This window comes from Pavona decussata, unplaced genomic scaffold (assembly GCF_977016875.1).
Source record: "Pavona decussata unplaced genomic scaffold, jaPavDecu1.1 SCAFFOLD_84, whole genome shotgun sequence".
Classification (NCBI taxonomy): Eukaryota; Metazoa; Cnidaria; class Anthozoa; order Scleractinia; family Agariciidae; genus Pavona; species Pavona decussata.
In genome coordinates this window covers 5,104,679-5,125,421 of record NW_028145502.1, presented here as the reverse complement: position 1 = coordinate 5,125,421, position 20,743 = coordinate 5,104,679, and the positions used below count along the sequence as shown (strand labels likewise).

The 20,743-nt window shown below is 35.1% G+C and overlaps 2 protein-coding genes across 2 annotated transcripts in view; one reads left to right on the top strand and one right to left on the bottom strand.

Moving 5' to 3' along the window:
• Positions 1-20,743, top strand: part of LOC146475584 (uncharacterized) — an 873,425-nt gene that overhangs the window by 222,384 nt on the left and 630,298 nt on the right. The window lies entirely within an intron of this gene.
• On the bottom strand, positions 12,645-13,687 carry LOC146475602 (uncharacterized). The gene has a single exon (XM_085116006.1). The coding sequence runs from the start codon at positions 13,685-13,687 to the stop codon at positions 12,905-12,907; it is 783 nt and encodes a 260-aa protein (XP_084972132.1). The 3' UTR covers positions 12,645-12,904.

Here is a 20,743-nt window from a genome sequence, read left to right as displayed (position 1 = left end):
GGAAGTGCAAAGGAAGTCCAAAGAGAATTCCTCATCATGATGGAAGAAGCAATTAGACTGCCTGACTTGTCAAAAAGCATTCAAAGATTTCAACTTGCGATTGATGAGGCAAAAGTCAGGCTTGATCTTGCCATCTCACCAGGAACATGGTTGATGCCTTCAAATCTTGTTCTGAACACTCAAAGCACAGTTGGATACAACAACAATCTGAAAAAAGCAACTGGAAACATGAAACTCGGAGTCAACTCTGATGTCAATGTTGACTTGAAAAAAGTTGGAGTCAACATGATGGATGGAGGGCCTTCAAAAACCAACAGACCCAATTCACATCCTTCAAATCCAGAAAATGAAAGCCAAAAAACAAAACCACCGTCTTTGGATTCACAACCAGTCACGAAAAAACCTCAGGAAGCGAGTGACAGCCAGGAAAAAGAAGAATCAAATCAAGACTCCGTAGGAGTCGACGCTTCGCGTCACGAAACTTTCAAATCTGGCGTCATCATTGCAGCATCACTCGGAGCATTTGCCATTTATCGGATTTTTCGTTGAGTCCAATCCAATGGATTAAACTCAATTTTTAACTTTTTTTTGAATCCTTTCAACCATGAAAACTGCAACAGCAAGAATCAACAGCCAAGCGTTTTTTCCAAGGAATCCAACAACTTGTCCTGCAGTTTTGAAGATGAAACTGACGATTGAACCAATCAATCCAGGGAGAAGTTGACCAAGCTTTTTTCCAAGATCTTTCAAAGCATTTCCAACTCCTTTGGCAACAGATTTGAGTCCTTTTGAGAGCGCATTCACAATCACACCGATTGTTGAACCAACAGCAAGGAAAACAGCAACAACTGTGAATCCATACTTTTTGAAAATGTTTTTTATTTTCTCTCGAAGAGGCATTTCTCTTTCTATTTCCTCAATTTGTGTTCCCAGCCTGGCAAGCTCTTGCTCATTTTCTGTCACTCTTGCCTCAACTTCTGCTCTGAGCTGGGAAGAAGTGTTTTCATCTTCTAGGATTACTTTGTCAGTTTCAATTTGTTTCTTTAGCTCAGCCTCTCTTTCATTCAGTTCATCGATGGCTTTTGTTGTGTTGAGCCTTTCTTCAAGAGTGTTTCTTTCTTTTTGTTTTTTTGCAAGATCAGATTTGATTTTGTCAACCTTTGCTTGTTCTTTTTCTTTCGCTTTCACTTGTTTCTGCAAATCCACATTTTCTTTTTTTGCATTTTCAAGATCGTTTTGCAAATTATTTTTCATTTGCTTCAGTCTTTGCAATTCTGTTTGATTTTCAAGATTCGAACCATGTTCTTTTTCCAGGGCATCAATTTTTGCTTGCGTTTTTTCGAGTTTGTTTCTATGATCTCTGATTTCTTGAGAATTTCTTTGAAGTTCTTTAGCATTCTTTTCTGCTTGTTTCAATTGTTTTTCTGCTTCTCTCAGTCTCTGCCGGTTTTCTCTTATTTCAGAATTATCTTTAGCGATCAAAGATTCAGCATCAGTTCCCAAAGCAGATAATATTTCTTTTGGCAATTGTGGGTTTAATCTTTCTTTTCCTGTTGTTTGCTCTTTGGTCATTAATGGGTAGAATTTTTTCCCACTTTTTTTCATCCTGACTTCTATCTTATCTTTGAAAAACGAAGCTTCAAGTTTATCATCTTCTGCATTTGGGTATAATATACTGAGATCACCCCATGCATCTTTTGTGAGGGATTGCGAGTTTCCCCAAGTTTTTCGACCTTGAGTTTCACCTTCAATGAAAGATGCTTCTGCAGTTTTTGGTCTTGCTCCTTCTTTTCCATAATCTCTGTTCATTGTTGTCTTTGGAGTACTTTCACTGGGATTGTTTATTTCTTGATCAGAATCTTCATCATCATCATCATCATCATCATCATCATCATCATCATCTTTATCTTCATTTTTATCTTCTTCATCAGGATCAAGATCTTCTAAAGGAATGTATTCTGCCATTTTAAAAATAATATATTAAAATGGAAGTCAGTGAAAAAATCAATCCAAATTTTGAGAAAAAAACCTCAAACGCTCTCAAGGCAGACAGAACTGTTCACAGGGTCACATTCAACCCAAACAAAGCTTCCCCCGGTGAAACACTCAGGATTCCAGTCCCAAAGCTTCATGAGAGAACAGTCTTGGTTCCAGATTCACTCGCGTTGATTTTTGATTTGAATGTGAGTGGTCATGCAAACAATTTTCTGGTGAACAATGTTTCAAGAGCATTGGTTTCCAGATTGAAAATCAAGTTTGCTGGAGAAATTCTCGTTGACACAGACGGTTGGGATCTTTTCAAGCTATGGGAAGATCTTTTTTTGACAAAACACGAACGAGAAAACATGTTGAGTGAGGGAATTCAATCTGAGGCTCTCTCAAAAATCAGATCCAATGCTGGAGACAAACCAACTTCTTCAGTCGTGAAGGAAAACAAGCTCAATGATATCTTCAAAAGCAAATACAGAATCAGACTTGATCACGAAATTTTGAAAGATCACGGAGTTTTTTATCCAAGAGCCTTGTCTGATGAACTGGTTTTTGAATTGACCATTGCCCCTGCAAGCGGTGTTGTGAAGGGATCGGATGCAACAAAACTTGCATATGAATTGACAAACATTCAGCTTGAATATGAGGTTATTCAAAGCAAAAAGCTTTCAGATGAAGTCAATTCAAATCTTCTCAACGGAGATCGTTTCATGTTTGAGCATGTCACTCATCACAAAACAATCACATTTGGAAAGGGAACAGACACAATAATCAACGAATCAATCAATGTTCCGAGAAGATCAATGAAGGGAATCCTCCTCCTTTTCTTTGAACCTTACTCAGCTGGAGCAAGAGATTCAGAAAAAACATTCAATCCTGACATCACAGAGGTGAAAGTTGACGTGAATGGAGTTCCAAACAAGATTTTCAGTCAAGGCATGAAAACGAGAGACATGTTTGATGAAGTTTTCAGAAGATTTGGAAAGGAAAATTCTTCAATGAACGCAACTGAATTCTTTGCTGGAGACAAGTTTGCATTGTTCATCGATCTCAGGAGCATGAAAGACAATGATCTTCATGGAAGTGGAATGAGATTGGTTAACACAAAAGATGGTGTTTATTTGTCAATCAAAAGAAAAGCAAGTGGTTCAGGAAATGTCAAATGCCACATCTTCATCTTGGCTGATGCACAATTCAGCATTTTGAACAAAGAGCTTGAGAGTGTGGCATATTAATTTCTTTTTGATCAATCAAAAAGAAATTTCAAACCGGAGGCAATTCAGTTCCAGGAGGAACAATCATTAACTCTTCTCTGACGAATCCTCTTTTTGGACCATCTTTCAAATAATAAAGAACCGGTTCTTTTTCATTTACAATTGCTCTGTCAATTGAAAAAACTTTCAGAGACCAATTCGGATCAGTTGCTCGTCTTTGGCCTCCTTCCAGTTCACCAGGAGCAAAAAGAAACCTCACATTCACTGAAGAATCGAGTCTCTTTTCATTTTTTCCAACAGGTCTTGAATAATTTGATTTCTTTGAATCAACCACCTTTTCTTTGATTGCGTCAATTGGTTTCTTTCCTGTCAGTCGAGTTGTTTCATTGTTCAATGCTTTCACAACTTCTGGAAGCCTTTTCACCCATTCTGTGGATCTTTCACCAGATTTAAAGTTCATTTCTTGGGAATATTGAAAACTGAAAAGTCTTTCACCCAAAGTTCGATTGAATCTCTCAACAATTCCTTGATCACGGTGAACATTTGGATTTCCTCTTCTGATTCTCGTTTCATGTTTTGACATTTCCTTTGTGACATCACCCATGAATTCTCTTCCTGGATCAACTTGAAGAATTTTTGGCCATTTCAAAGGTCCTTTGTAAATTTTTTGAAAAGCGTTTGAAACTTCAGATGAATCTTTTGAAGTGAGAGGTTCAGCGGCTTTGAATCTGCTTGCAACATCAACAACTGTGAGAGCATATTTGAAAATCTTTCTCCCTCTTGGGAGTTTGTCATGAGAAAGAAAAAGAAGATCAGCTTGATGAACTGCATTGGGAAATTCAACATCAAATGTTGGTCTTTGGATGTTTTTTGGAACAGGCAGATAGATTTGCCAAATTGCTTGTTTCATCAACCAAAGTTTCGCTTCATCTTCAGAAACATTGGCTTCTTGAGAAAGTTTTTTCGCTGCTTGAAAGCCTTTCCAATATCCTTTTGGGGAATAATAAATTTTTGACAATTTTTTGTTTGACATTTTTAAAGGAAATGACTTGCTGCAAATCCAATAGCCAAAGCTGATGTTCCAACAAAGATCAACTCTCCCTGTTTTTGAGATTCGCTTGGTTGGTAAAAGTCTGAAAAGTGAGGTTCTCTGAGATGATCAATTTTTTGTTGATGAACCTTGTTATAAAGTTTTAAAGCAAAGTCAGTGTTTGCGAAATTTTGTTTTGCTTCATCTTTTATTCTGTCATTTGTTTGAATCCAATCATTCAGTTTTGCTCGATTTTCTTCGTATTTTTCGAGTTCTTTTTGATATTTTTCAACTGCCAGGTTGTCCTCAAGTGAAGCTGATTCTGAATCTCCAGAAAGAAATTTTGCGAGATATGATCCACCAACAAAGGCGGTTGCATTGATTATTGCTCCTCCAATCATGATTGCGATGCTTGCCATTTTAACTTGGCAATATTTTTTGTTTTTCAAGATAATCTTTTGTTGCTAATGAGGCAGCAATGATGACAGTGAATTTCACATAATTCAGGAGATTTGAGGAAGGATCAGAAGTCATGGGTTCTTTGATTACTTTCTTTGCAAGCCATCCAAATCCTGCAGCCAATCCAGTGATTGTTGCAGCATCAGTCATTGTTTTCACGAGTTTATTGTCTGAAATTTTATTTCAGAAAACAAATTAATCCATTTGTTTTAATTTTGGAGATTTTTTTGTTGCAGCTTCAGTCACGTTTTGCCTCTCAACTTCTACCATGTGATCAATCAATTGTTTTTGTGCTTTTTCGCTTCCCACTTTGCTTTTATTTTTGAAAAGATGTTTCAATTCTTCCCTCTTGTAATACAATCCAGCAAGTGAAACAATAATGCTGGCAACAGAAAGCACTTGAGTGAGTGAAAATGAGCTTCTTTGTTCGCTTTCATTTTCAGTTAATATAGGGTTTTCTTTTTGTTCTTGAGTGTCGCTTAGAGTGACTTCTTTTGCTTTTTTCTTTGCTTCACGTGCTTTTTTGTTGTGTTCAGCTAGTTTTTTTCCAGCCGCAATTCTTCCTGGATTTTTTGGAACTGTTTGTTTTGTTGTTGTTGTGATTTGTTCAGAATCAGGTTCTTCTTTCTTTTCAGAACTTGTTTGAGGTTCTTTGATTTTTTCAGGTTCTTGAGTTTCCATTTTAAATGATTTTTTAATTTCTTGTCATTTAATTTAAAATGGAAAAATTGAACAGAAAAGAACTTGAAGTGCTTTTGGAATATTACAAAAGTGAATCAGAAGAAAACAGACAAAGGCATCAGCAATATCTTGAAAAAGGCGATCTTCAAGAAAATCATTAGTCAACATTTCATTTCTTTCGAAACCAAACGGGAGAAACAAAGACAAGACTCATGCAAGTCTTCAATGACAGACTCAAACACGAGATGAGGTTGAAAGAGAATATCTTGAAGAATATTGAAAAACTTGTTGAAAATGAGAAAAAAACTCCTTTCTTTCACAAGTTTCTTGGTTATTCCGTTTCTCTTTTTCTTTTGTTAAAATCAATGCAAATAATAATGAAATAATTTTTTTTAATTTTTAATTTTTTTTTATTTTTTTATTTAAAATATGACTCTTGAACCTGAAAAATTCAAATTGATACCATCAAGTTACAAAGGCAACAATTTCGAAAAAATTCAATACGATGGCAAAGATCTTCTCCAAAAACTCAAGGGTGATTTTGTCATCACAAAATATGGTCAAAGGCTGCAACTTTGTCTGAAACCTGTCGATTACGAGATTTTTGATCGGATCCATCGTTTGGCTGGCAAAGAAAATGTTACTTGTTTTGGTGGTATTGGCATTTCGATGAACAAAAATACTCCATTTTTTGATGAGTTCAACAAAAGAATGGATCAAAGCAAATGTTTCAATGAAAACAGAGAAATAAGGATGCGTGGTTGTGTTCTGGCGTGTTTTTCATCATTTTCAAAGAACGGTGTGCTTCTCAACCTTTATGCAAAGCAAGTCAAAGTAAATGAATTTTTGATTAATGATTTGACGAATGAAGAGATCGAGTCATTTTTTGATCTTGAAGATGAATTTCATTTGGTTTCCAAATGAAATCAGTTTTTTGGAAAAACTCAAATAAAAAACAATTTTTTTTCCAAAAATTCTTTTATCGTTTCAATTCCATCCAAATAATGTTTTCCAATATAATCACCCAATGAATCTTTGATTATTTCAATTTCTTCAATTTCAATAGATTCTTTTGCTGCAATATTTTTGTCGTATCCATCTTCATCAAAATCTTGATAATCATCGTGAACTTCCTCAAATTTCAAAATTATTTCTTCAATTTTTTTTTCCTTCGATTCTTTTTCTTGAACTTTTTTTTGAATCGATTTTTCGTTTTCTATTATCCAATCAAGAATTTCAATTGACTCATTTAAAAATTCTCTGATTTCATCAGGATCTTGATAATTTTTTTCATAATTTGGTTCTAAAATTTCTTCAATTTCATAAAAAAAATCATTATATTGTCCATTTGTTGCTGAATTAATAAAACTATAATATTTCTCGGAAATTTCATAAGTGTTATCAAGGATTTTTTCAATTTCCAAACATAAATTTTCATAAAGACTGAATTGATCGAAAATTTCTTGTTTTTTTGAATTTCTTATTTCCCAATGACACATGAGTTTTTATGGAAAAAATTCTCGTTGAAATCATTTTTTGCAAGAACTCTGGCTGATAATGATTGAAGACTTTCCATTTTATTTAAAAATAAAAAAAATTTTTTTTTGAATTTTTTTGAAATTTTTTCAAGTTATTTCTCAGGTTCTTATCAAGTTCTTCTTCAATTTCTTTCACAGGTTCTTTCAAAGGTCCTTATCAAGTTCTTCTTCAATTTCTTTCACAGGTTCTTTCACAGGTTCTTCGCTTCTCTTCACTTCTTCTTCAAGTTTCAAACTGTTTGCTGCCAAAAGACTTGCACTCGCAGCAGCCATGTATTTTCGGTATTTCAAATAAAGACTTCCCGCAATCAAATTGAGTTCTCTGTTCACAATGAAATCATTTTTCAATCCACTCAAAAACGTTTCTTGGTCAAGAGGAAGAAAAAAACAAAGTGCTTTTGCACTGGCTTGCAAAAATGTTTCAACAATTGCACCGCAAGTTTTTGAAGACAAAGAAGCTTCGTATCTTTTGATTTGATCTTGAGTGAGTTCAACTCCAATCATTTCCTTGCATTGACCACTTGCTGCCAAAATGGCAAGATTTTCTCTGTGATCTGTTTCAATGGGTTGGGGTTCAGTTTCAAGAAGCGACATAACTTCTTTTATTGATTCTTGTTCTTGGATTTCCATTTTAAATCAAATGGAAATTTTTTTCAGTTCAAAGAAATTTCAAAAGGATGTCCGAGGGAGAAATCAAGATGAGAAAACTTGACTTCTTTCAACTCTTTCATGTATTTTTCCTTTTCATCTTTTGTCAAATCTCCTGCGAATTCTTCGAAAACTGTTTTCATGTCTTTTGCTGATGGAGTGAAAAAAAGAATCAAAGAAGCAATGTTTTCTCTGAAAGGTTTTGCTATGCTTGACATTTGTTGAGTGAGAACCCAAACGCTGATTCCTGAATGTCTTGCAGAAAAAGCAAGTTTCACAAGTTCATTTGTCCTTTTTTTCACATCTTTTGATGAAGCGCAATCATCGAGAATGATCAATGTGTTTGTTCCTTCGAAAGCAAATGAGATTAATTGGAGCCATTAATTGATGTGATGATGTTCTGGGATTATAATGAAAAAATCTTTGTCATTCTCAGCAAAATTATCCCAGGTTTTGTTGTTGACGAAGGTTGGACAAATGAGAAAAATGAAATCAAATTTTTGATTAAATTTTGTTTTAAGAAGATTCACAAGAAAAGTTGTTTTTCCTGAATTTGTTGGACCAACAATCAAAGCATTGAACGGAATGTTTTCTGAAATCATTTTGTTATTTTATAATACCCATGTGCAAACGTGTGAATTCCATCCTCTCTGATGACTCTCTTGTCATCATTTGCAGAAAGAGCAATCTTGTTGACTGTTTCTGTGAAAATTTCGTGTTTGTGTGATCTGATAATATTCATGGATCGCATTTGCTTTTTTCCTGAAATGAGACAATCTTTGTAATCTTGATGTGTGATTGTTTTTTTGATGACTGATTTTTTTATTCCTTTGCACTTTTTTTCTTCCTTTCCTTCATGCATTCTGACTGAATAAAGTTTTGCTCTGAGACCAACAAACTCTTCAATGATTTTTCCCCCAGCTTCGTCTTTCATCATTCCAATGACTTTTTTGTTTAATCCAGTTGGAATGTTTGATGGATGGTTTTTTTCAAAATTTGATGTGTCAAACTTTTCATGAACATCATTTGAAATGTCTTTGAAAAAGTCTTCTGTTTCGATCTCATAGCAAAGAGAATCAGTGTCAGTGAAAAGCAGTTTTGCTTTTTCTTGGTATTTCTGTTTGATGTAATTGAAGTGAAAGTCGAAGATGAGAGTTTTGGAAATGTCAAGAATTGCCATTCCACAATAAACTGGTTTGTCGAAAAGAAGTTTCACTCTTTTCATGTGAATTGCAATAAGATTTTCATCAAATATTGTGCAACTTTCAAAGTTTGGTTTTGCAGCTAATCGCAATGCTGAAAATCTGTTGTTAACCAATTTGATATCAACTCTTTTCCTGATGTTTGCCATGGTTTTTCCGAAAACAGAATTGTTCATGAGTTTGAAAAAATCTTTTTCGAAATCATTCTTTCCGTTTGCTCTTAGTTTTGTGTTGAGTTCAATATAAGATTTCAACCAAGGTTCTTCTTTGAATTTGATGATTCTGTGAATCTTTTTCAGTTTGAGACCCATTTGGAGATATTGCTTGAGATTTCTGTGATGAATCACGTATTTTTCTTTGTTGTTGAGAGTTGGAATTAGTTTTTCAACATTGTTGACAATGATTCTCTCAGGAGCAAGTGGGAGATCATTGTGGGGGTCATGAAGTTCTTTTGGGTAATCAAGGTCAACTTCAAGAATGCAAGAAAAATTTCTCCAGTTTTCAAATTCTTTTTCATCCACCCATTCAAATCCTCCAACAGGCAAAGGCTCACACATTGCCCAGCCATAAAGATTGTTTGCGTCAAGATAAGGGATAAATGTTGAAGGTTTTTCTGGATCAAAATCTTTTCCAATATATTTGTTGTTTGCTTTTCCAAATCTGTTTGAAATCATTGAAACACCTCCTCTTGTGCCTTTTTCAATCATTTGAAGCATGTCAATGTCATTTAGGAGTTCGAGTTTGACTTGTGTTTTCTTCAAAGATGCATCCCATGCAAGACCTGGAGAAGTGAAATACCATGCTGGATCAAGCTCATAGTTTTCAAGGCAAACATTCCTGAATTCCTCGAAAACATCACAAAGCAACAAAACATCTGTTTTGAGATAAAGATCGTGATAATCTCCCATGTTTTTGCAGTTGAAAGTTTTCCAAACTTTTTGAGCATGTTGATAATCTTCATCTGTGATGTTCTCATCGTTGAGTTTTGAATAAAATTTTTCTTTTGGGGGAAGATTTGTTTCTTGAAATTTTTTGATGTTGTCCATGAAGTCATAAGGATAAACTCCCTTTTTTGAAAGAAGATCAAGTTTTTCTCCAAGTTCTTCTTTTTCTTTTGGAGTCAGTTTTTCTTCCTTAAGGGTTTTTCCTCTTTCCCTGATTTTTTCTTTTAGGAGACTTTTTTTTGTTTCAATCTTTTTGTCTCTTTCCAGATTCTTGACTAATGCATCAAGAGAAGATGCCATGAATTATGAGCTGCTCCACGGAATTTCCCAGTGAAATGACAATGATCTCTGACTTTTTTTTCGTCTTTTTCGAATTCTTCTTGACATATCCAACATTTTGTTGATTCGTTGAAATCTTTCCAATCATTTTGTGTCATAATCAGGGACTTTTTTGGAATATTTTGAATCCTTGTGATATCATCTTCAATCATTTCAACAAAGATTTGAGAGATTTCTGAATCTTCATTTTTCATTCGATAAGTTACTGTTTTTGAAAGCTTTTCATCAAAAGAGCATTTGATGTGATAACAAAACCCACAAGGTTTGTGCTTTTGAAACTGGTTGGTGAAGCACTTTTCTGGATTTTGTTGACATCCGCTGATGGGTTCCACAAGTGACTCAAAATCAGCATAAATGACAAATGGTATTTTTTTCGAGCGAATGTAATTCTTGAATTCGATGAAAGTTCCCTCTTTTGGCATTTCGATGAATTCATTGCTTTGACAAATCTCTTTGTGAATTTCAAGTTTTTCGTTTGTTTGAAAAGCATTCAAGCATCTTAAACAAATATGAATTGATCCATTGTGTTTTGTTATTTGACTTGACAATAGTTTGCTCATGTTTTTTTATGAGGCAATAATGCTTTTTTTCACCCTCAGCAATCAAGAGAAGATTGATTTGGTGTTGTCTTTCTGGAGCTTCGCTCCGATTCCCCCTTCGGGAATCTTCTCCTTTGAAAAGCCTGAGAGGATAAACAGCTTTTTTTTCATAACCAAAGACATTGATTGAAATGTTTTGATTTGATTTTTCAAAATGTGTTATTTGTTTCAAATCAATTGGAAATTTCAGGCCATTCCAATTGAGTCTTTTTGAATTTCCCTGAGATTTTTGTCAATTCTTTCAGGATGTTTATTGACAGGAAAAAGAGCTCTGGTGATGCACCATTTGAAGCATTCATTGTCTTCATTTTTCATGTTGATGATTGCTTTTTTGTTTTTGAGAACATTCGGTAGTGGGATGTATGATCTCCCTCTGAGTGGAATGTATTGTGTCATTTGAACGTCAAGTGACAGAACTCTTTCAAGAACCCAGTTTGATCCTCTGTTAGTGAAATTTTGAAATCTTTCTTCGATTGTTTCAATCATAGAGTCAATGATTTCTGATTCATTTATCCCTTCAATATTTTCAATTGTTTGAGAATGAAAATATGGGTACGCATCTATAATATTTCCGTTGGTCAAATCAGTTCTTGTCATATAGCAATTGAGAATGAGTCTCATCCTTGTTTGTCGATTTTGTCTCATTATTCTCAAAACATCTGGTTTGACAATTGGCATGAATTCTATTTCATCATAATTTCCTTCTCTTTGAATTCGAAATTGTCTTGCAAAACCACTCAATGCTGTTGCTGTTTCTGTGACTCTTGTTGTTGGTTCATGACTCCTTCGGAGTGGACGCTCCGCGTCATTAATTTCTGTTGGCGTCTCTTGAGAAGGGGAGGGATTAAACATATCCCAAAAATAATTTTTCCAACCTTCCAAATAATTGGTTATGTTTCCCCACCAACGAGAGTAAAAAGGCGTTTGGTTTTTTGGATTTGAGGTCTTACTTGCCATTTTATATATATATTTTTTAATTTTTTTAAAATTTTTTTTGAAAAAATAAATTTTTTTAAAAAAATATATAAAATGGAAAAAGAACAAATTGAATTAAAAATTTTAGTGAGTGGAAAAGATATTTTTCAAATTTCTTTCAATGGTTCATCACTTGATTATTTAAACCAAATTATTTCAAAAAGTGATGAAATCACAGTTTATCCAATTCATGCGAGTCTTTTGAAAATGGCAAAGAAAAAAAGAATTCATAACAAAATGGCCTACACTAATGAGGAGCTTAAAAAAGCTTTTGGATTTCCTTCCAAAGGTAAAAAATTGAGAAAGTTTGTTTTTGAATCTTCAAATGAAAGGCTTGAGTTCAACACAAGAAAGGAAGCCTTGGAGAAACTGAAAATATCGGCTAGTAGAGTTGCTGATGCTATTAAAAATGGGGGAATAGTTATAGAGGGAGTTAAGTATGATTTCAAAAGAGAATGAATGATTTTTACAGAATTTCTGTGAAAATATTTCGGCTTGCCGAGGGAAAGTCCCTTTGATTTTTTCTCATTAATAACCGGAAGTTTAAGCCGAGGGAAAGTCCCTTTGATTTTTTTCATTAACCGGCCTCCGCGTAAGCAGATGAAAAGTCCCTTTGAATTTTTTTGGAATTTTTTTCATGACCTTGGGATTTTTTTATTTTTTTTTTCGTGACCTTGGGATTTTAAGACACCCCACGGCTAGTTTGTTTCTTGTCTCAGGTCTCTCTTTTATCAACTACTGGTTTTATTTTATGGCGTCATGGCTTGTTGTGTAAAAGGATGTAAAATGTTATTGTCTTATCCTGTACGAATTCGGTCATGCGATTTATTTAACCGAACGTTGTATTTGGGCGAACCCCTTGATGCCATTTCTTCTTGTGGTCTATGGCCGTCAAAAATTAGGATACCCAGTAAAACATGTTTTTTTTTTTTGTTTTTTTTTTGCAACTGTACTATTTATTTTTAAAAACCAACAATATGTTCCAGTTACATCAAGCAAATAATTACCAAAGGAATAACATCAAAACAAAAAACGAAGACTATGACAAAAACATTCAGAGCGTGTAAAATTAAGCTTAAACAGATAAACAAACAACTAATTAAAGTAGAAGAAGTGGAAAAACAAAAACAGAAAAAAATATATAGAAAGTACATAAAATCCCTTCATCGGTTTGAGTTGTAAGTGGCAAGCGGGCACTGAAAACTTGTTGGGCAGCTAGACCACCCGCCTTAAAAAAAAAAGAATAATTAATTTTAGAGATAACTAAAGAACAACACAGTTACTCATCATTCTGTGGCATCCAGTGGTTTTCCGCAAGGCCAGAAGTCACCATTCATATACAGCTTATCCGGCTGGCTTCTGTTAAAAGAAGCTCTCATGCCATTTCGTCGTGCCTCCTTAAATACTGCCATCTGATCCTTTCTGCGCTTGATCATTTCCCGAGGAAGATCGCGGAACATCTGGAAGTTGCTCCCCTCAAGGCGCCGTCCCAAGGCGAATATTTCTTCTTCATCTTTGAAACGAAGGAACCTGGAAATGATAGGTCGCGCACCTGTATCATTATTTCTTCGGCTAAGACGGTGTACCCGTTGGATTTCGACAGTGTGGGCGTTTCGAAAACCAAGTTCTTTTTCCATGAACTTTCTGAGGATTTCTTCGGTGTCTTCTTCGCGTTCTTCTCGAATGTTAAAGAATTTAACGTTCTCGCGCCTGGAGTAAGATTCGAGGTACAGATTCTTTGATATGAGGTCGTTTATTTGGTCGCGCAGCAGCCTTTCTCTCTCCAGCATTGAAGTAATTCTTTTATTCTGCTCGTCAAGCTTTTTCGATAAATCTTCCTTGTATTCTTTGCATTTGTCACCGTTGAAGCTGCATGATTTCTGGAGTTCGGCGATATCTTTCTTACCAGTTGCTTGAAAATCTTCCAGTTTCGCAGTCCTGACTTTCAAATTCGCTAAGTTGGTCTCAATATTTTTAACGGAGCATTGAATAGTATCCAGTGTGCTCAGCCTAGCGAGAATAGACTTCAGTTGTTCTGCAATAGCCTTTATTTTGTCGAAGGCCTCCATAGTTTCGTCTTTCGCTTCGGGATCTCGGTTGCACATGTCTTTCACTTCTTTAAGCCTTTTTGAATCAGGTGAAGCAGAAGGTTCGTCACTAGAACTTGCAGAAGATCTGTTTCTGCGTTTTCGTATGTAGTTGGATAGATTTTCAGCCATGTGTTGCTTCAAAGACAGCTTTGAGGGCGGACGGTCGGTAGCGAGCTCCTTACTCCGCCATCACTCGACCCATTCCCCCAAGACATGGTTTAAGTATTCGATATCCATACAGATATTGAATACTATAAAATATTCCATAAATATTTGCATCGTGTCATGTATCGAGGGTTGAGAACACAAATACCATAATAATGCAAGTTCTACTGTTTATCTTTTTCGCACGTTGATGACAAATTTAGACCGTAAAACAATATCAAAGCCGTGGTTGACTGAGATCCTTTTTGGTGGCTTACTACAGGTGTTGCACTACGTGAGCGGAATATGCGCGCTCTCCCAACACGAAAGCATCACACGCGTGCAAAGCGATGCGAGCTTGCGACCGCGCAAGCTAAAAACAAAATGGCGGCTGTGGGAAAAACTATTTTCCCTGTATTTCGAGTAGGTTCCAGAGGTGTGCTAAGTAGCTAAATTATGTTTGGGCTTGAAAACTGATAAAACGTGTTTTCTAATGGTTGCTGGTCCTTAACAGCCATGAAGCCTTTGCAGAGCTGCGGAAAATCCGTGAACACGAAGGTAGCATGCGCTCACCAGTTGGAGCGCGCGCGCACGCTGCAACCCAGGTTTTCCATGAAACAAGCATGCGCAATGGCTTTCCTACCGTAGATTGCGAAAACCATTTTTGTCGCTAAATTTCTACAAATTTAGCCGTACAACTATCTTTCTAATATTTGCTATATTTTAGAAAGTTTCAAATAAGGCAAAATTTCAAAATTTTGTCATTTGCCAAATTTCTACCTGACAGAAGTTCGTGCTCTTACCTGCAAATACGTATTTTTGCCCACTTTCCAAATCCTGAGATTTTAAAGTAGGGTAGTACGGCCAGATTTAGAACCAGAAAAGTCTAAAAGGTGGAGTTCCCAGGCCCCCACTTAAGACTATTCTACACTTTTTGAACATGACAAATTTTATTTCTGACTCAAAAGTATCATAATTGTATTTATTGTGCAAAAAAAATTACAAACCAACTCCTCCTAGCGTTCTTCGTTTCATTTTCGGACACTTTTTCCCTCATTTCGGACAATTTTCGGACAAAAATTTCGGACACTGCGCTGAAACATGCCTAAAGTAAATTTAGGACTAAAAAACATGAATTAGAGGTACAGGCTTTCTCCAATTGCAAAGGGAGGGCTTGAGATAGTCCTCCGAGCTACGTTTAAAATTGAAGACAGCAAGCGATTTCTTCTTCTTCGTCTCAAAGAGCTTATTCAAAACAACTACGAGCTTCTTGATCTATCACATCGTCCACCGACAGCTACAGATGAAGAACGACACGCTAGTGACAATGAAGAGGACCTTTCAATTGTGTTGATTGATGATGAGGAAGATGAAGAGGGTTAGCACCACTGGCACTGGCAATGCAATTACTGTATCATAAAACTGGGCTAGGGTCGAAGATTAAAATATAAATTGCAAAATAGAATTTATCTACGTTTTTGTCTTTCATGAAAGAAACAAATATTTTCCTTTCCAGTGATAAAAAGAACGACTGAGCAAAGCCGCCTAATCCGAATTCTAGCCATATCATGTATATTGGCTTTGAATATGTGATACCGTCGCCCAGAAAGTACTTTTAAAGTTTTATACTATACTGTAAAAATTTCGGACGCTTAAAAATTTTGGACGGTTTTATTTTCGGACACTATTTCTGTCCGAAATTAAAATCGTCTGAAATTTTTTGCAAGTAATGTAGGCCTTTTGCAACAGTTGATCACGTGACCAAAAATTAGCAAACTTGCCAATAGCTGCAGCTATATGAATTACAGAAATGCAAAGAACATGTTGTTGTTAGCTAGACCACCAATTTTCAGACCAATAACCTTTAAGGCTGAGATTTCAGGACGATTTGAATGTTGGAAAAATTGTACGGCTTTGTATGGAAGCGAGAACGGCCTACTATCCAGTCACGTTTTCCGTAATTAATCGCACAGAATGAAAGAGGGTGACAAACTAAGCCGGAATATACATTTTCAGACAAAATGAAAGTGAAAGATTTTGTGCCAGTTTAAAAATTGGAAAATTTACAAGGATTTGTATGGAAAAGCACTGAAGCGTGACTGGATGTGAAGCTGGCTTTTTCTCACACAAATCCTTCTAATTTTGAACGTCCATAAAAAATTTCTCTTTCAAAGATATAAGTCTGACAATTCGCATGCCAGGCTATTTTCTTTTTTACGCTCTTTTCAGTTTTGATAAAAGTATTTGCTAAAAATAGGTAAATCATTGTGTTTAAGAGAAGTAGGTAACGTGATCAACTGTTGCAAAACGCCTATTGGGGAATTTCCGTATTTCATTAATGTCTAAATAACGAATACGAGGAAAAAAAGAGAAGCAGACCAACGAGTGTTGAACAGACCTTTTTCATTAATGGCGGCCGATTTATTATTCTTTTCAAATATGTTAATAGGCCTTACTTACTTCGTTTTAAAGTAAAAATTCTACTGTATTTTGCCTATTCTAGCGAGCCTATTAAGGCTAATTTCCATGAAGATAAATTAATAATTTATCGGCTGCCATTTATGGAAAAGGTCTATAGGTAAAAGCAATGAATACCCAATGAGGCAGGTTCAAAGGTTTCGAATTTCTAATTTCTCAATCCTAGAAAAAGATTCTTTAACTGTCGTATTACAATTTAAGTCATTTAGTTTATTTTGTCTTTTCAGTCCAGTACATTATCTACATTTATCGTTACATCAAAGAATGGCGCAAAAATCCAAAATGGTCCCTATCTTGTTGCCTCGCCCTGTTGTTACCTTTGAATGAACTTCAGGGCGAAATTCGAGGATTGGCTGGGACTAACGTTCTTAAGCAACAACTTCATACAGGTAGAATTGCCATGCCGTCCATGACAACCGCCATAAAAGACAGTGGCGTGGTCAACTTCACCCTCGAAGAAGAGGAAGAATCAACTGAGAATCCTTCAAGGAAAGAGGACGAAGAACGGCCCAGCAACGTCGAATCCCACACTGATGTGACCGTCGTCACTATCCACACCGCCAAACCAACAAAATCATACGATACTAAACTTTGAGCAAATGATACGCAATCAACGTTGTAAATGTTTTGCTGTGGTGGTGATTGTGCTTGTTTTTTGTTTGTTCGTTAATTTTATTTTGTTTTCTTTTACTTTTTTATGTTCTTTTCTATTCACTTGCGCAAAAAGAAACGCAGCCTTCAGTTTTTAAATATAATTTATAGGGTAGAAGTGTAAAACGTGATCCAGGCGTCACTCCACTCTGAAATAATTGTATGATTTAAGTACGTAGAAAGAGCGGGGTCTAGATTACATTGCCAACGCTGTTACAAAAAGTCTATCCGAGAGACATAGGTACTTATTAACTGCTGCTGTTCTGAATTACGAGTCAGTGAGTGAAGTTCAAGTGAAATAATTTCAATAATCAATTAAGTGAATCATAATTATTCCTAACTAGTACAGTTATGATTACTGATCCATTAGTTCATGAGTAGACAAAAATTAAGCTATGATCAAACAGGATGAATGACTTTAATAGTAGCGAATCCCAATAAATAACAAAGGGAAAAGCAAACATTAGGGGATAATAAATATACCTTCTCTGTGGCACGCTAAGTGAGTTATGGGATGCTACCTTCCATCAGAGTAAATCGCCTGAAAAATGGCTCATAACAAGAACGATTTAGTAGATAACATAAAAAGAAAAGATTTAGTAGCTACGAGATATAGTAGATAATATAAAAAGAAAAGATTTAAAAGATAACATAAAATAAAAAAGAATTGGTAGATTACATAAAAGAAAGGATTTATTAGATAACATAAAAACAAAAGATTTAGTAGATAACATTAAAAGAAAAGATTTGGTAGATAACATAAAAAGGAAAGATTTAGTAGATAACATTAAAAGAAAAGATGTGGCAGATAACATAACAGGAAAAGGTTTGGTAGATAACATAAAAATGAAAGATTTAGTAGATAACATTAAGAGAAAAGATTAAGTAGGTCACATAAAAAGAAAATATTTAGTAGAAACATTAAAAGAAAAGATTTGGTAGATAACTTTAAAAGAAAAGATTTAGTAGCTAGGAAAGATTTAGTACATAACATAAAAAGAAAAGATTTAATAGATAACATTAAAAGAAAAGATTTGGTATAGATAACTTTAAAAGGAAAGATTTAGTAGATAACATAAAAAGGAAAAATTTAGTAGACAACATTTAAAGAAAAGATTTGGTAGATAACATTAAAAGAAAAGATTTAGTAACTAGGAAAGATTTAGTAGATAACATGAAAAGAAAAGATTTAGTAGACAACATTTAAAGAAAAGATTTGGAAGATAACATTAAAAGAAAAAAATTAGTGAAAAAACATTAAAAGAAAAGATTTGGTAGATAACATAAAAAGGAAAGATTTAGTAGATAACATTAAAAGAAACGATTTAGTAGATAACATTAAAGAAAAGATTAAGTGGATAGATTTTAAAGAAAAGATTTGGCAGATAACATAAAAGAAAATAATTTAGTAGATGAAAAAAGAAAAGTTTAGTAGCTAGAAAAGATTTAGTAGATAACATAACAAGATCAGATTTAGTAGATAGCGTGAAAAGAAAAGCTTTAGTAGGTAAAATAAAAAAAAGGAAAAGATTCAGTGGATAAATTCAGTAAAAAAAAAACACTTAAGTTCGTTGATTCACGTAGTTCATCAACTAAAGTGAATATTAATTCGTTTAGACACAGGTCAGACTGCACGCTTAATGTTGCCAGGGAAACGATACGGTGTAGAAGAGAAAATAGGGACCTCAGCAGAGACGACGACGACACCAACGAAAGCGGAACTTAAAAATTACATTAGTGTTTTCTGAAAAAAACTCGTGATGTTGTGTAATGTGGCCGGACTATAGGAGCTAACTTCGTGCAGGCGGTTTAAAAGTTCAGAAAGAGAAAAGAAAATTAATCATCAAGACATGCGTTCACGTTCTCCATAAAACTTTGAATTTGGTCATTTCACGGTGCTGTTTTGCGGAGGAAGGCAGAGAAATGTACGAAAGTGTATAAAGCACGTTCAACGTTTTTTCTAATTAAGACTATTGTTTTTCTGACGTTCTCGTTGACGTCGTCGTCGTCGCTACTTAATCTCCCCATTAATAGATAACTTAGGTGGCCATTTGCTCATTGTAGGTGTTTGTTTACCTTAAAGCAACAATATAAAATAAGGAAAGTTTTGACCTATTTCTTGAAACAAGACGGTACAAAGCATATTACCGTGAGTGATTAGTAGTTAAACATCCAATGAAGTTGCTTTTTTTTGTAGCGAGCCACTGTGACTACCTACAGAAACGGATGCTAAATGAGGATCATGGCTAAGGAGTTTTTCTTAGAAAACGTACAAAAGGGCACAAATGCGCCAATACGTATGTTTCCTGCAGAAACGGAGGGAGAACTTACCATAAGCAAAATTGCATCTTGAACTGATAGTGTTAATGGACTCATTTTGTGTCCAGTCGTTGGAATTGGATATACTAATTATGCAGTAAACTGTCTCAATCCACCAAAAGAGGCTGAACGTATTGTCCGTATTATGAATTTGCCGGTCATATAAAGGGAGAGTTTACATGTTCATTTGGTCTTACTGGGACCAAGTTAACTGTCCGTAATATCCCGCCTGGCATACAGAGGTGTCCGTATTATGTCAGGTTTTCAAGGCAGAGGCTCCAATGTAGGAATTAATAAGCATTTAACAGTTCGTGAAGACTGTGTTAATAACTCGATTACTCATTAAACAGCTCAGGTTCTTATAAAATTCCAACTAACATGTCATTTGCAAACGTGGCGGAACAATTGGGTTTTTGTAATTCAGTCATTCTGATCATCTATCCGTTTATTGGCTGGATTACTTTTGAAATGCCTCCTAGAAACCCTATTTTGGCGTTTGTTCCGTTATCAAGCATGTTTGTTGGAGCGTGTACAAAAGGCTCGATTAAGGGTTTTTAGATAACATTTGGTAATATAATTGTAGAAAACTAAAAAAGATAACGTTTGTCCAGTTACCAAGCATGCTTGCCGGAGCGTGTACAAAAGGCTCAATTAATATTTAATGCTTTTGAGATAACTTTTGGTAATATAACTGTAGAACTTAAAGAAGAAAAAGTTTGCCCAGTAACCAAGCATGCTTGCCGGAGCGTATACAAAAGGCTCCATTAATGCTTTTTACATAACATTTGGTAATATAACTTAAGGAACTTAAAGAAGACCACGTTTGTCCAGTTACCATGCATGCTTGCAGGAGCGTATACAGAAGGCTCCATTAATACTTTTTAGGTAACGTTTGGTAATATAACTGTAGAAATTAAAGAAGAAAACGTTTGCCCATTTACCATATGCATGCTTGCTGGAGCGTATACAAAAGGCTCCATTTTAGGTAACATTTGGTAATATAACTGTAGGAACTTAAAGAAGATAACTTGTAAAATAAGAGAAGCCTTAAATAAAGCCCGTGAACCTGAAGCTGCAATATTCACATGAAAAGTCTGTGTGCAGAGACCGGTTTAGACGTCTCCTGGTCATTTCTTTCAACGCCTCAAAGATGTTCGCAAAATCAGGCGCCTAGTCTTCTTCCTGTCTCACCAATGTATAAATGTTTGCATAAAATAAGTGCATTTTATGCAATGAATGATAATATATGTATCAACAGTAAGAATGTAATACAGAGGGCAATATTACTGAATGCTGACTTGTTGTAACAGAGGGCATTTTTCTTAATTTTCCTTTTCACCGAGGGCAAAATTACTTTCTCCTGATTGGCCGAACGGCGAAAATACTCGCTCCTCATTGACTGAGCACACCAGTTTTATATTTTTGCTAGTTTCCTCATTTTGT

Bases quoted from the DNA above. Each gene is read 5' to 3' on its own strand.
- LOC146475602 (XM_085116006.1), bottom strand. From the start codon at position 13,687: ATGGAGGCCTTCGACAAAATAAAGGCTATTGCAGAACAACTGAAGTCT.